The 15,518-nt window shown below is 35.4% G+C and overlaps 1 protein-coding gene across 1 annotated transcript in view; it reads right to left on the minus strand.

The window, feature by feature from the left end:
* unc80 (unc80, NALCN channel complex subunit) overlaps nucleotides 1-15,518 on the minus strand; it is a 104,043-nt gene that overhangs the window by 15,305 nt on the left and 73,220 nt on the right. The window contains exons 47-58 of the mRNA XM_085945058.1: nucleotides 14,585-14,780; nucleotides 13,465-13,683; nucleotides 12,359-12,504; nucleotides 11,118-11,292; nucleotides 10,120-10,269; nucleotides 9,573-9,776; nucleotides 7,671-7,787; nucleotides 6,922-7,056; nucleotides 5,783-5,906; nucleotides 3,371-3,586; nucleotides 1,664-1,848; nucleotides 674-872 (exon numbers count right to left, since the gene is read on the minus strand). Of these exons, the coding sequence (XP_085801184.1) occupies nucleotides 674-872; nucleotides 1,664-1,848; nucleotides 3,371-3,586; nucleotides 5,783-5,906; nucleotides 6,922-7,056; nucleotides 7,671-7,787; nucleotides 9,573-9,776; nucleotides 10,120-10,269; nucleotides 11,118-11,292; nucleotides 12,359-12,504; nucleotides 13,465-13,683; nucleotides 14,585-14,780 (2,066 nt within the window). The remainder of the gene's footprint in view (nucleotides 1-673; nucleotides 873-1,663; nucleotides 1,849-3,370; nucleotides 3,587-5,782; nucleotides 5,907-6,921; nucleotides 7,057-7,670; nucleotides 7,788-9,572; nucleotides 9,777-10,119; nucleotides 10,270-11,117; nucleotides 11,293-12,358; nucleotides 12,505-13,464; nucleotides 13,684-14,584; nucleotides 14,781-15,518) is intronic.

Consider the following 15,518-nt stretch of genomic DNA (forward strand, 5'->3'; position numbering starts at 1 on the left):
CAAAATCAGCATTGTTAATCATAAATTCTTTTGAGACAATATACCTATGCGAAATAGTATTTTCATCATTACTGGTACTGAGACTTTGGAGCTAACCCTGCGAATTAACATTTCAAACATTGTACCGGCTATTGATTTATTATGTAAAAATATGCAATCACATTTGTTTTTCTAGGCTGTAACTGTAAAAAATTTGAAGTTAATTTTTGTTTTACAGGCAAGTAAATAAAAAATGTTCTATTATTTTTAATAAAAGTCCCTATAGTAATAATTAATGGTAAATAAAATACTATTGTTCACTAAAGACAAAAAAATTGGGGAGGGAGCTATGGATTTTTTTTCTGATTTCGGGGGCCGTGGTATAAAAAGTTTGAGAAGCACTGCATTAGATGACTTTTATTATTTTTCCAGATATTAACTAATTTTAAATTACTACTTGAAAATGATTGATGAGGGTTCTAGCTACGATTTGATTGAGCACAGTTATTGTCCTCCCAATTGGCATTACCAATAGCAGGTTAGTCCTGCACCTTGAAAAAACAAACAACTGATAGTCTCTGTTTCTAAGATAGTTAGAAATCTGCGGAACCCTAGTTGAACATTGTCAATCAATACCAAAAAATTTATATCAATTTTAATGATAGTAATAATTATATAATTTCTATGGATATACCTGCTCTCCCTTCGTCAAGCTCATCGCGAAGTTGCCTCACTTCCCGTGCGAGTTCGGCAAGGAGCGCTCCTCGCCCCCCTCCGCCGCCACCGCTGATGCCAACAACGCCCCCACTCGTCGTTAGTCCGCCCCCACGCACCTTCTCCCGGATCACAAACTGCATGTGGCGCTCGTTGTCACCAATTGGAGGTTGGGATAGCTACAAAAATACATTTATTCCGCTAAACTTTTGTAAATTGGAGTTGTTTCAGGCTATAAACCTATTATCAGGTAAGCAAACCCGTTTCCATTTCTGTACTGTATACACCTGTAGTGAAAGTTGCCTTTTGGAAGGAGGTCAGTGATGGGCAATTGAAAAGAATACACTTGGACAATCACTCTTTATTATTTGAATTTCAAAGATTGTTGACGATATAAAATTGAATTGATTCGATTATTTTATGAAAAACAAAAATAAAATAAACTTTGGTTTGAAAAGTGAATGACTTACGTTATACTTGCTTATAATTTATAGACCATAGATTGGGCTAAGTTTTGTATTTATATTTAAAATTTCTAATTATTCAATTTCACATATTGGAATGATTGTATAGATGGATGCTCTACAATGAAAAATGACAAAGTTTAGTTATATAAAGTCAGGTGTCTAAAGACTTTTAGAAGTCAAATGCCTGTAGTCCAGATACAACCTTTTACTTGAACCGAATCGTGTGTGGGCATTCCAGATGTGCTTATATGATGCATAAGTGGGGTTTGAAAGAATCTCCACTTTCGAGTGTGGTAAGACCTGTAATTTGAATGTCATCACTAGAGATGTTTCAACCATACATTAAGCTGAACTAGAGTCTGTTGCGTGAATTGATGCCTTGCAAGTTCCACTGTGACTTTTTGTGTGATTTTGTTTTATGATGTCTTTTTTATTTGAATTGAATTCATGTCATTCGAGACCAAATAGTTTTTTTTAATATTATTATGAGTGAATGCTCTTACTTTGTGAATAACAAACGGCAATAGAAGAATGTAGAGCGGTGATCGGTGAGTGACGACAAACTCGAGGAAGTTCCAAAGAACGGGAGCCGCCTCATTCCTCTTGCCGAGTTCCCTCATCGCCCGCGCCACCCGACCCCATTCTGTGATCAGCTCACTCTCAAAGCATACCAGCATTATCTTCAAGGCTACAAAATAATATTTAGATAATGAAGAGCCTCCTGTTCTAAGCAGGAATCTGGTGGGTGGAGGATAATGTGTCGATCTGGTGTAAGTAATTTGACTGGTAATGCACTACAAGAGGGCTCTATCCCGGGCTGCTTTTCTGGCTGTTGTTATGTCTACTCTAAATCGTCAAATATATTATGATGCATGTCACGTGCTGTCACAGTAAGCTGCCGCTACGGAAAAAAAAGTGTAATGTCGTTTTTCTTGGTGTTTAAAATGTTATCAGGCTCCCACCCCGTAGCACATTTTGAACCTTTAAACGAACATTGTCAACAAATCTGCCGAAATCACCGGAACAACAATGAGGTCACCCCACGCGTATCGCACTGCATCGACACCCGCATGATTCAATGAATGTTTTTTTATCATTATCTACATGTCTGCACATTTTCGACTCGTGTCAAAATCGCGTGTTCTTTGTTTAGTGGTTTTCTCTATGGATTTTCTATTATTTGTAGGTTGCAGGTTGGGTTCTGTTCAAAATCTATGGATGCAATATCGCAAGTAATTTTAATGTACGCAGTAGATGTAGAAGTTGTTAAAATTAATAAATTGAAATTAGCATCAGTAATGCTAATAATACAATAGAGTTGGTACTCTCCATAATTGAATTTATTGAGATATACATAGACTAAATTTGTCACCGTGGCAGTAGGCGACGTGCATCATACAGACCTACAAACTTATCTGTATAATGGCCAAAATGTCTGAGAAAAGATTTTGTCCAGTTACGAGTCTTGATTGGGTAGTTTTCGACAGTGGCTCCCCCATCCCATTCTTCAGATAAGTTTGTATGTCGTTTGTAATGTATTTGAAGCATAAATTCAGTGGCAGTCTCAAGTGTGTCACACCTGACTGAAACTAGAATTCATTTGTTTTAGTTTCTGTCAAATTCGAATTTGTTCTATGAATTTTCTTTTGTTTATTATTGAAAATTCTTACATGGAAATCGACACTCTTTTGTTGGACTTTGAACAATTAATAACAACTGCTATAATATTCTAACTTCTTAACTATAAAGTATATTGTGATTATGTTAATTTACAGTGAATTATAATAAAAGATTAATATTAAATAGTAGTATCTTTTACACAATAATTCGTGTTTGAAAGGGGACATAATATTAGTGGACAATTTGCATCTTTATAGGAGAGAAATTTAATATGAAATATGAATTTTTTCATAATAAGTACATATATATTTTTCACTAACTGTCCTGCAAAAAAATAATTGTGACTTCGTCATGGAATACTGACAACTATAACTCAAGGTGCGGATAATCTTTTATATTGCATGTTTGTGACATGCTTTTCCCTCCACGACCCGCCACATCTTCACACCCGTTGTGCTTCAAGATTATGCTGAAAGTGTCTCAAGAGCATTTAGAAGTTTGTGACAAACAAATAGGTATACTTGTGAATTTTGAATTTCATATTATGCTCTATCTGGAGTGGGCCGTATTAATGTTGTCATTGAACTAACCCAAGAAAGCAACCCTGTAAAGGGAGACGGGAATCCTGACGGCCCTCTTGGCGTCTCTGCCGGCTGCTGTGAAGGTGAGAGATGGCGCCCGAAGATCCGCCGGTCCCCCACCAGCTCGGGCGGCCAGTGCAGTAGCCACACCTCCTCCCGGGGCCATGGATTGGAGTACTGCTGTTAGGGCAAAGGATATATCCGACTGACGCATGCAGGGTATGTCTGGAATCAAAGATAAGTAACGAGAAGCTGAATATTTACACATCAATAAATGTTTACTTTAGTAGATTTGTGATAAGAATGTCTGCTCCAAAGCTTGTCGGTAGTGATTTCGATTTCTACAGACACATAATATGTGTGTATGGATCCAAAACAAGGACTCAATGGGTTGAACGGCCCTCGTAGGCCAATGCGTAAGGCACTGACTTCTCGTCTGTGATATTTTCTCGTCTGTGATATTTTCAAAGCCTGGGTATTTCTATGACTGTTTCACTACTACTACTACACTACTGCTATTAGGCAGTAGCGAAGGGTGGAGGTAGGCTGTTAACATCCGCCATAAATAGTCCACATTGAACTTTGTCAGTCATACGTATTTGTTTATATTGAACTAAAACTACAATTTACACATGGTATTGATTAGTTTAAATCAAATAAACCCTGCTTAAACCAAACCATAATAGTTTTGGTATATATTGGGTATACGACAAAATTATTCACACTTTAAGTTAATTTAAGTTCGTTAAGTCCTGCCTACTCCAAACTATTATATAAAAAATATTATTCTATCTATAAAATATCCAAAGTTATAATGTATGATTTAATTGCATAATTTTATATATTTTGTTGAACAAATAAATCGTTGGACAAATCTAGTCATCCAGTGGTATCCAAGAAGTACAAAACGTCCACAAGGTAGACCTAGAGGCCGCTGGATCGATGAAATGATAAAGTTCTGCGGAAGTACGTGGCAACGCAATGCACAGGACCGAGAGAAGTGGAAGCAACTTGAAGAGGCCTTCATCCAGCAGTGGATAGATTCAGGCTGATGATGATGATATATTTTATAGATAGGTATACTAGTTTATTTTTACTATAATCAGTTATGGCTTGGTTCTCGCAGGGTTTAATTGAATTTTAATAACTAACCAACACCATCTGTATATTGTAGTCTTATTTAAATGAAAACAAATATGTATGACTGACAAAGTTTAGTGGGCACTATTTATGGCCGATCTTAACAGCCTACCTCCACCCTTCGCTACTGCTATTGGACCTTGTGTTAACTAGAAAAATCTACCAAGACAATCTCCACTCTGTTGAGGTGGAGGAGGAGGCCCATATATTTCTGATTCTGCCCGAGTTTGATCATGATGAAAAGGATTAATTTGAAAGTACGTGTTTATTTCAAAACGCCATTATTGTCCTATTCTGTTAACCAGTCTCCAGTTATAATACTGCTAGATCTTGATTGTAAAAATACATAAATATTGTGATTATGTACATAAAAAATTAACTCTACCTACATAGCAATAAAGGTGACGTTCACTGAGTTTTGACCTAGACTGCAAAGCGTCTCTATTTTAGTATTAGTTGAGCTTGACATGTTTCACTCTAGAGTGAAAATGGCATTTTAGATAGATTTTATTTGTCAGGAATGTGTGCTCCGGATGCCGCCCGATAGTGAGTCTCCACATCCTTGTGCCACAGCTGCATAGATTCCGTCACTATGGTCTATTATCCTGCAGCGATGTTACAACATTTATCTATGCGCTGCAGGCATGGCCCTCACAAGGAGGGGGCTGACAGGGCTCTAGCTTGGGGGTCCGGGCTCAGGAGAGACTCGGCGTGGCGTGGCAAATACACATCATAAAATATTTGCTCTAATATTAAAAAAAAGTCGCCTGCAGAACTATCTTACTTCAATAATGTTAATATGTTAACCCATAGCTTACGGGCCGCACAAAATTGTGTTTTTGTTAATTACTTTTCAAATGCAAATTAACACGTTAATTACAAAATTAATTAAAAGGGCCCGTAAGCATTGTGTTAAGATATGTGGTTGTGCAATGCAATTTTTAATTGTGTGTTGCTACTCGACAACTCCATAATTCCAATGGATGTATTAAAAAATCGCTATAAATACACATTAATTTTACCTCGTTCACCATTTGGACAAAGGTACTGTAGAGTGTCACACTGTCTTTACCCTTAACGGTAGGTAAGGGGGCCTGCCAAAGACCCTAGTCTGGGGGACCGCTTCAGGATGTGGGAGCCAGGGCTGCAGATCTCACATGACAAGAGGCAATGGACATGGCGATGGATCAAGGAAAATGAAATGATCTTGTGCTTCTTACGTGCTCTGAAACAGGAGCATGATGGGATGAAGTAAGTTAGATATTTTAAAAACATGTTTACCTTTTCGTCCACTCCCAACTCGGAGGCATAGCGGCATAAATAAGTTCATCAAAATGTTTTCCGCTTTGTCTTGTGTCGGAAAGATTGAACTTCCACCGCAGATTTGCTCCAATGAATAACTCTCCTAAAATCATATTAAAGAAAAAATAATTAGGGGCATAATATCTACTAGAAAAAGAAAAGAAAACATCTATACCAGATAGGATTTGAATGCATAACCATCACAATCTTGGCGGTGATCTTTACTGAATAATCTACCAGTGGCAGAGAGTGGATGTAGGTTGTGGAGATCCGACATATATAATGCACACCAAACTTTGTCAGTCATACATATTTAATTTTATTAACCAAGAATACAAATTATGGATTGTATTGTTTTGTTTTTAAGATTCAATTAAACTTTGCCTAATCCAAACCATAATAAATAAAAAATATTCTTCTATTTATAAAATAAGTACCTAAAATGTTGTGAGATTTAATGGCAAAATTATGGTTTGGTTTTTGAATTTTAAAAACTGACGAACACCATCTGAAATTTGTATTCATAGTTCAAAACTGACAAAGTTAAGTGTGCAGTATTTTTGTCAGATCTCCACAACCTACCTCCACCCTTCATCACTGTAACTTACGATACAATTATTATCCATGCAAAATTTTCCAAACAACTAGGAATATGACGTGTTATTTGAAATTCCTTTTTTTATTTTTATTAATAACCATGCCTTTGCTTTTTCGTACAAGGTGGTTGAGAGTGTTAATTACATTGATGTGCAGTTAATTATGTTCCTCCATTAAATTTTTGTCTTTAATTTTCTTTATGGCCAGAATTAATATTTTGTGTACATAGTGTTCTTGTGTTGTTTTGTTGTTTAGTATTTTGTGAGGTATTCGGAGGCCAATTTCATGATTATGTTGTCTACACAGAGTTTAAAGAGTCCATCGCTCCTTTTCTAGTATTGGGCAATCATTGATGACATGACACATATTTTGAAATGTGTAGCTGTCATATGGACAGCAGTCATCGTCCCTCAAACTCCATTAAAATAGGGCTTTTGTAATAATTTTCATCAAGGTATCAGAATTTATGGTTCAACATAGATAATACACCTGCATAGTACTTATGTCTATAAGTAACTTACCCCTGTGTTTAAAATTTGAAGAGCTATAAGTCGTACAACGGTACTGCAGAAATGTGGAGGGGGAGGTTGCGCCATCAGAGCTGCTGTTGCTGAAGAACATCCTTCCATGCACAGACCATCTGATACTATTAACGCCTGAAATGGAATTACATTTAAAAATTATATCAGTTCAAATAGTAAGTATTGTTCTCACCGTCTTTCTAATGTTCACAACTAAGTTACAAGTATTATGTTTCTTGTATTGTTATCTTCTCACGTTTTACAAAGTTATATCATTGGTATCACATGTATAAACTCATTGTTTTACCTGATTCTCCACTCCCCGCCCTTACTCATGGGTCCGTATATCCGCTGCAGAATCTTCCTTTCCAAGGTATCGATCGGTCTAGCTGCATTTACCATTAATGTTCATGATTTGCTTCTATACGTTATCAATATGCGTATGACAGTTTTTTAATGATGAATCTTTGTTTTCCTATGGACACTTCTGGGCTATACGATCATTAACAGCGAGAAATATAATCTGTTTGCAACGGATATTCTATGTTTTACTTCTTGGTCTATTATTTTTGTGTATGATAAAATGGCAGTCACGCTCATTAAATGATGTCTCACAGGTGTAACATGTTTGTACGAAAGAAATGTAAAGAAGAAAATAATGAATGTTTAAAAATATTTTGTCTGTGGCGCTATTTCATCGATGACTGTTAACAATTAAGATAGCATTATAATAAGAAAAGGCTATTTACCTGACAAGTATTGAGCAATGTTTTGACGTGTTGCCAGTGCATTATGTAAGGACACTTGTTCATTGTTTCATAGATTCCTTTTAATAGACCAGATGCTGCATCCCAATCTGTATTTCTCTATAAAAAAACACATCATTATTAATTATAATGTCAAGTACAATTGAGTCGCTTAGAATCATAACTCACATATTCCAAAAATCGAGTTTTGAGATAATTGCAAAAAACCACTAGAGCACTATTTTTAGTAATTAGAAGAAAAGTATTGAACACACTTGAATATTAATGAGTGAGTGAGTCGATTGACAATATTTTTTGTATATATATAATACTCCTAAGGTTACGGGAAGCATTTAAAATTTTTATAATGTGAGTTTTGACACCAACTTTGTGAATATGTGAGTTATGACCCCAAGGTGTAGGAATAATGTGTGTTTTGATTCTAAGCTACATAAATATTAATACATGTACATTGTAGATGTATCATACTTTTTATACAAATTTGGTAGGAATGATTGGATTTTTGAATAAAACTAATTATTGTAGGACATTCTGTCATATTTTATTTTGTTCTTACATAATTATTAGCAGTAATTATAAATTTTATTCTAAATAATATTATATCTTCATCCTATTGTGACTCCAGACACTGAATTTTATTGATATCACATTTTTTTATGAACAAATTCTTGCATTCTTCTGATTGACAACGATTTGAAAAGATTAGCTCCTTTCTGATGTGTACATAAGGGATATTATAGGCACTCCACTTGCCTTGTATCTGAAACCAAAATAAAACAAACCAACTTAATAAACCGTTGGAAGTATTTGCCCTTTATTGTGGACCAAAAGGAATAGGTAGATACCTACTAATATATAATTAGCTCTTGGAAAAAATAAGTCTCACTCATTGTAAAGTTTATTTTGATAGGTAACTCAATGAAATCTTTTATAGGTATTCAAAAAGCATTGAGCTGAATTTATTTGACAGTGTCATTGTACAAAGTAATAAAATAACTAATAATACATACCAACTTATTTTAACATCTTTCAAATGTGTATAGGTACTAGTTGAAAACAATTTTTACACTCATGTGACTCTTGTCATGTCAAACAATAGAGCCTATAGATCCAGAGCAAATTGGCTGGCAACAGCCAATGACAAATTCTTTAAAAGGCTTAATTAAGTTACTGAGACTGCTAAGAATAATTATTAAACTTTATATTTTATACAGAAGGTTTAGAATGTATGACAAAACAAGTTATTATCAATGGAAATTCAATATCACATTTTGGTACTGACCTGTCAATCTTGGCATTATTTTTCTTCCAGTTTCAGGATACTTTCCTGTCTTCCTTACGACTCCACCTGTTACTGGGGATACACATATCCATATCGAATAATTCTTTATTATTTTTAGTCAACTTTTCACAAATAACGCCGAAATTATCAAACACAATGACTACACAAGTGAACAGCAACTTATTTTTGAGATGCGAAATCCGCCATGACACTTTGAGGAATAGATCTCTCTGATTGGTTAGAAAGGCCTTGGAGTCAACTTTGTCAACGATTTTCACATAGTTTAAAGTGACTTCTGATACCCAACTATTTTCTGTATATTAATGCATTTAGAATCACTTGGCATATTTAACTCAAAAACGACAAAAATGCAAAATGTGACTTATGATTCTAAGCGACTCAATTTTTTTTTAATTAAGTCTACAATCTTATGTGGATTTAGACTACTTCCAGAAGAGGTTTTGTTTAATATCTTTTCCCTTGTGAGAGCTTAGCGAATGGTAATCCTGCCCTAGTAAAAAGATTCTGTTACTAGCCATAAAACTAGCAACCTTCACACTGTGGTTTGCTAGTAGATATGGTGATAAAAAAATCATAGTTACCCTGATGCTCGGCTTCTTGGATATTTTGAGGAACAGTTTATCCAGTCGTCGCAGTATGGTGGTAAGAGCGGGTCGCATGGCATCGTTGGACCACTCTGTGGATGGCAGAATGAACGACATGTACCTTTGTAGACCTCGGCATGCCATCGACTCCGGATCGTAAGGAGACACCTTCAGCAAGGAATGAGCAATATCGGCTAGACGCTGCAAAAAAAACATTGACATAACAATGTACTGTAGTCCAAGTCCAAGAAATATGGATTTCTTAATCTTGTCAAGGTTCGCTCTATATATGTATTCGGCTCGTGACTTTGGATCACACATACAATATTTTAAAACTAACATTTCATGTAAATTTGGGTCAGCCATGGGATTCAAACACATTAGGTACCTATGATTTTGAAGGTGGGTGCTCTATCATAAGCATGATGTATTTTTTTAAATTCAAAAAATATCACTTTATCTCGAAAAAATAAATGTGTATAACTTGAGATCCTTTTTATTTATATTAATTCGAACTTTGGTAAATAATCAGATATACACTCACGACATGAGATTTGGTATCAAGGAGTTCTACTGGTTTGCCATCTCCTGAACGCTTTGCAAGCTCCGCTAGCCTTACAGTACACCGCCCAATGAATTCACCCACAAGAGAGAGACAAACATCACGTGGTCTTCGATATTCCGCTCGAACAACCTGCAAGTATAATGAAATACATCAAATTTAAAACCAAATTTATTGGAAAATTCGAATTACCTACCCACAGTAATTCATATTATTTACCTATATTATTTTAAAGGCAATCTATTAAGATCAAATTTTACTGGCAGTCCTGGATAGTTCCCTAGAATCTAGAGTAAATCTTATTTTTCGCACATAACTTAATCGACGATCTGTAACAGTTGGATCGATGATAACTGTGTGTTTTCGGTGGTTACATGTAAAGTGTACGTAAAACATTTCACCGTGGCGCAGAGAAAGAGAAAGAGATGACCATATACTATACGGTCTCCAATTTTATTAGATTCAAAATGAACATTAACTCAGTTTTCATAGCTGATTTTGGCAAAATTCATGAATTCAAGAATGAAAACCTAACCTAACCTAACAAATAATCCAGTATATCGGCTATTTTCAAAATTTGTTTGCTGCTGGCATCTTGTAAAGTGTAAACCGCCAAGAACTGTGTTCTATTTAGATATGAATTTTATGTCAGTAGATACTATGCGACCCAAAGAGGTTAGACGGTCTTTTATATACGGCCATATATTTCCGATAAACATTTCACAGTGAAATATGATGCGGCGAACTGCAACGTACAAGTTTCCGGACACGGTTTTTATTAGCCGTCAATCCAACTATCATCAATGCAATTGTTAAACATACAAGTTGTAGCACTGTTCAATTTCAATTCAAATTTATTCATCGTGACTATTTACCAAAAATTGTTACAACTAATCGGGTTTCTTACAGCCCGACTCGAAGAATTTACTAAAAGTTTCAAATAATGCTTGCTGTCGTAAATAGTGATATTTTGTATGCACCTCTGAGTCTTCATTGGTGGTATCTATTGGTGGATGAGCTCTGGAATGGTCGCTCACATACTTGGAGTGCGACTCGTCGTCAAAATCAAATCCTGGAGAGTAGGGACCTCGGCTGAAGTTCCTCTGGGAAGAACCCTTGTGCTCCGGAGATGAACGGTATGGACCATTATACGATCTTAAATGATAAAATGGAGACAGTGTTTAATTTAATATTTTGTACATACGTTGACAAGCTTGAATTTATATTCAATAATGTAAATAATAAGGTGGAGAATATGGTCACCACACTGTGTCACCAAAAATCCATGTCGCTTGCAAGTCTCCTCACTTTATCCCCAGGTCATGCCAGATAGCTCCAATGCCGGTCCTAGCAAGTACGAGGCCTGATTGGAATGTGTGCGCGAGGCCACTAGATATGGGCCACGATTATTATGTATCACTCCAAAAACAGTTCGCGCCCCCTGACGGGTAACTGTGCATACTTTCCTTGAAAATCCTACTTTTTTTTATTTTCATCAGTTTACAGGACATTTTGATAATACCTACCCATATCAAAATTACTTCCCTAATCAAGGTGATATTTTTTTACAGCAAATTAGTCATAGTTATTCAAAATTTTAATTCATAGATTTTTCAGTAACGGAATAATTTTAGGAACTTTTTTCAATTTTAATAAATTAGTTTCAAAATAGCTACCTAGGTATAGTATTAGAAATATGTCATACCTACTCGATTTTTCCCGAGAACTCTATGAATCTACTGCACTAGGGTCTTGTATTTTAAAAGTTTATTCAAGTATCTAATGACTATAAAAACCAACTTTAATGTATAATTTTATATTTTTTCATTTATTTATCTTGTGATGCCCAAAGTCACTTTGTGCGTGAAGCCTGATGGGACTCAATCGGTCAAATCGCCCCAAGACCGGGCCTGCGTAGCTCCACCGCACTGTGGATGGTAATTAGTAGATTTCCAGGACATACGGTATCCGACTGGCAGGCAAGCTTAGACTGTTGAAAAGTGTTTGAGCCACAGTGTCACATTATTTAATGCAGAGCACATGACCACAGTGTTATAATTGAAGAATACCTGCCAGTCAACATATTCAGAGATTTGACCAGTTTAAAGAAAAGAGGATGCCCGGTCTGTTTGCTTATCACCAGTTGACTTCCTCAGTAAGTATAGAATTTAAATTACTATATTAGAATACCTATCTTACAATATGGAATAAGTTTGTTTACTTTGAAAGTCCTTCGCAGTTGTTGACTAACGTTTTGATGGCCACCGCTAGTTGTTGGATGATTTCTTTTTCTGTTTTCCCCTCTCGGTTGTAGGACGGCGATTGTATTTGTTTGACGTAGCATGGCAGGATTGCTTCTAATATTATCTGAAATACAACAAAATAAAAGCAATCGATAGTGTTACCAATGCTATAAACTAATATTTTATTATTATCATGGTAGTGATTTTTATTTTTAGATAAACCCCTTAGTTTAAATAAAATATCCATGACTCTCTCCCTAATAGAAGGGCATGGTCGACTATAAAATATTCAGGCTGTGGCACTGAATTGCAATTTATAATGGTATGTATGTAGTGCTAATAATTGATTATCTTCGAATGCAATGTGGTAACCTGTTATAATAAATGAAGATTTTCAATTCCATGTTACATTCTGATCATTACCATTTAACATACATAACTTGAAAACAACTCTTATACCTATCGACACTCGACAGGATTTAAACCTGTATATCCACTGGTATCGTGCCAATATGCTTTACCTGAGTTATGTGTGTTCAACATATAGAATGTTACATTCTCAAATCTTGTGAATTATTCGTTGAATAAAAGATATGGTTAAAAAAAATAATATTACTTACCATTTATTTTAATATACAAAAGTTACTATAATTGCATTCAAAGTATGACCAATAACCAGCACTACCATAGAAATATACATTTTCTCGTCATGGACTCTACACTGGGCCTCGATAGAAGATAATAGAAGAAGGAAGATTTCAATAGACACTAGCCAGCTACACATAATAATATAGTGATCACTTAGATAAGATAAGATACTTTATTGGATAATAAAATCGACCATTATTGACATCCGGGTTCATGAAAACGGCAATCGATTGGTTGAAAAATTATACATTTTATTTAATCATTGTAGTAAAATTAATACGTCAAATCATTTGGGTAATGACGTCCTGCAAAGTTGTTCGAATCACCTAGCTTTCTTGCTTAAAAGTTCACATAGAAGATCATGCCATCTAATTTTGAGGTGGATAATTGCTGTAAAAGCAGAAATGCAAATAAAATGAAGATAGTAAAAACTCACGAGCATCTGATATCCTCTGACACTTTCTGCAGAATAGGATACGACCATAACACAGAGACTGATGCAGTCGAGGACTGTCACCATCTCGTTCTCATCGTGGTAACAGAAGTCGATTGCTTTGAGTGGCTTCTCTTCTTTTACTAACTCGGCAATATTTAGAGGATCGGGTGAAGGAGTCTCCAAGCTTAGTAACAAATTAAATAAGCAACTGGATTGAACCTGGAAAGATACCATACATAATTATTGGAGTAATATTATACAAATGAATTCAATATAGTGTTATCTTGAATCAGTTTAATCCTAAATAACTGTCCTTGCAAGTGTACATATTTTTTTTCCCTTAAATATTACTAATGTCTTTATCATCATCGTTTCCGCTAATCTCTTTACACTGCCGGATGAAGGCATCTTTTTGATGTTTCCGCTCCGGTTCGTAGAGTTTTATTGCCATGCGCTTCCACTAAACTTGATTATCACATTCATCGAGTGAGCTCTTGGTCGCGCTTTACCACTTGATGTCCACCGACGATCTGTCTTTCGTGCGACTTGGCCTATCCATCTCCTTTTCAACGTATACATTATGTCCGACAGTGGCGAAGGGTGGAGGTAGGCTGTTAAGATCTGACATTAAATGTGCACACTAAACTTTATCAGTCATATTTATTTTTCATTTAGGCAGGATTTAATTGATTTGTAAAAACTAACCTACACCATCTGTAAATTATTGTAGTCTTGGTTCAATAAAAAATGTATGACTGACAAAGTTTAGTGTGCAATATTTATGTCAGATCTTAACAGCCTACCTCCACCGTTCGCCACTGATATCCGATGGTTTTCTGTTCTCCCTTAGATCCATTTATTTATTTTTTGATCTATGTGCATTATGCCCAACATGCATCTTCCATATCTCATTTTAGGTACTCTGAATTTTTGAACCTTTTTTAAATTTGAGATTAGGATTTGAGGTTTATACTCAAACAACATCATCTTGCCTACGTGTTAAAACTGTGAACTAACAAGCTCCTCCCATTTAGTCGACAACAGTGCCTTCCGGCTTTTGCATAAATCTTCTTGTTCATAATGCCTTGAAAATGATTTACCAATGAAGTGAAATAAATACCTTATGAGCATCACCATAAGTTCCTTCTTCATCAGTATCAAGTATGGCTGACACGGATCCAAACATTTGCAGAATAAAAGGTTTTCTATTCATGAGATAAAACTGCTTCACTGCATACTCAATGGTCGTGGTCACCAGTTTATTGGTCTGGTGGTTGGAGTAGATTTGAAGAAGTGTTGGCATAATTAGCAGGTACCTAATTATAAGAAATAGTCAATACTATTAGTGTTAATTGCTTCTGTTGGAGTGGACTTATGGAGTGATTTATAAACACATATGTAAGTAATTAATTAGTGTAAAATGGAATTATTTAACACCAGCTATTTATAAAAACATTTACATCTAAAGGCCTACTTACACCAGCAGACTTGCAGACCAAACAAAAATCAACGAACGTCGTGAGCAATCATTAATTTCAAATAGCTATTACACGGAAGGATTCAGCAACCAACTCGATCGTGTTGACTCTTGATTTGATTGGTTCATAATAAACGCTCAGTTGTTAGTGTTTACAAATTATAAGTAAACCAAAAAGTATCTATTGGTCAGTTTGGTGGCAACACTAAACAGTCTTCCCTTACATGTCATTACTTTAAATCAGTGATCCACAAACTGAGGCCACAAAATAGCAAGTACTCCAATACCAAATTTTTCATTGCATGCAACAAAATTCAAATTTTCTACTGATACTAAGTTTTATCGTGTAAATATATATGTATGTAATGCAGAGTGGAGAGTGATTGGAGTAGCTGATAATATGTAACTATTAAATTTAAAATAACAAAATGTATGTCTCGTCTAGTAATACTTTTACCCACTGTGGCCCGTGAAAAATTAGAAAATGGATAAATTAAATTGGCCCTTCTTTCAAATAGGCTGTGAACCACTGCTGTAAATGCTAATGGAAACTATTGGAGATGACGTTGAAACAAGT

The sequence above is a fragment of the Rhyacophila brunnea genome, unplaced genomic scaffold (genome assembly GCF_057557595.1).
Source record: "Rhyacophila brunnea isolate RB1 unplaced genomic scaffold, BYU_Rbru_1.0 scaffold_18, whole genome shotgun sequence".
Lineage (NCBI taxonomy): Eukaryota > Metazoa > Arthropoda > Insecta > Trichoptera > Rhyacophilidae > Rhyacophila > Rhyacophila brunnea.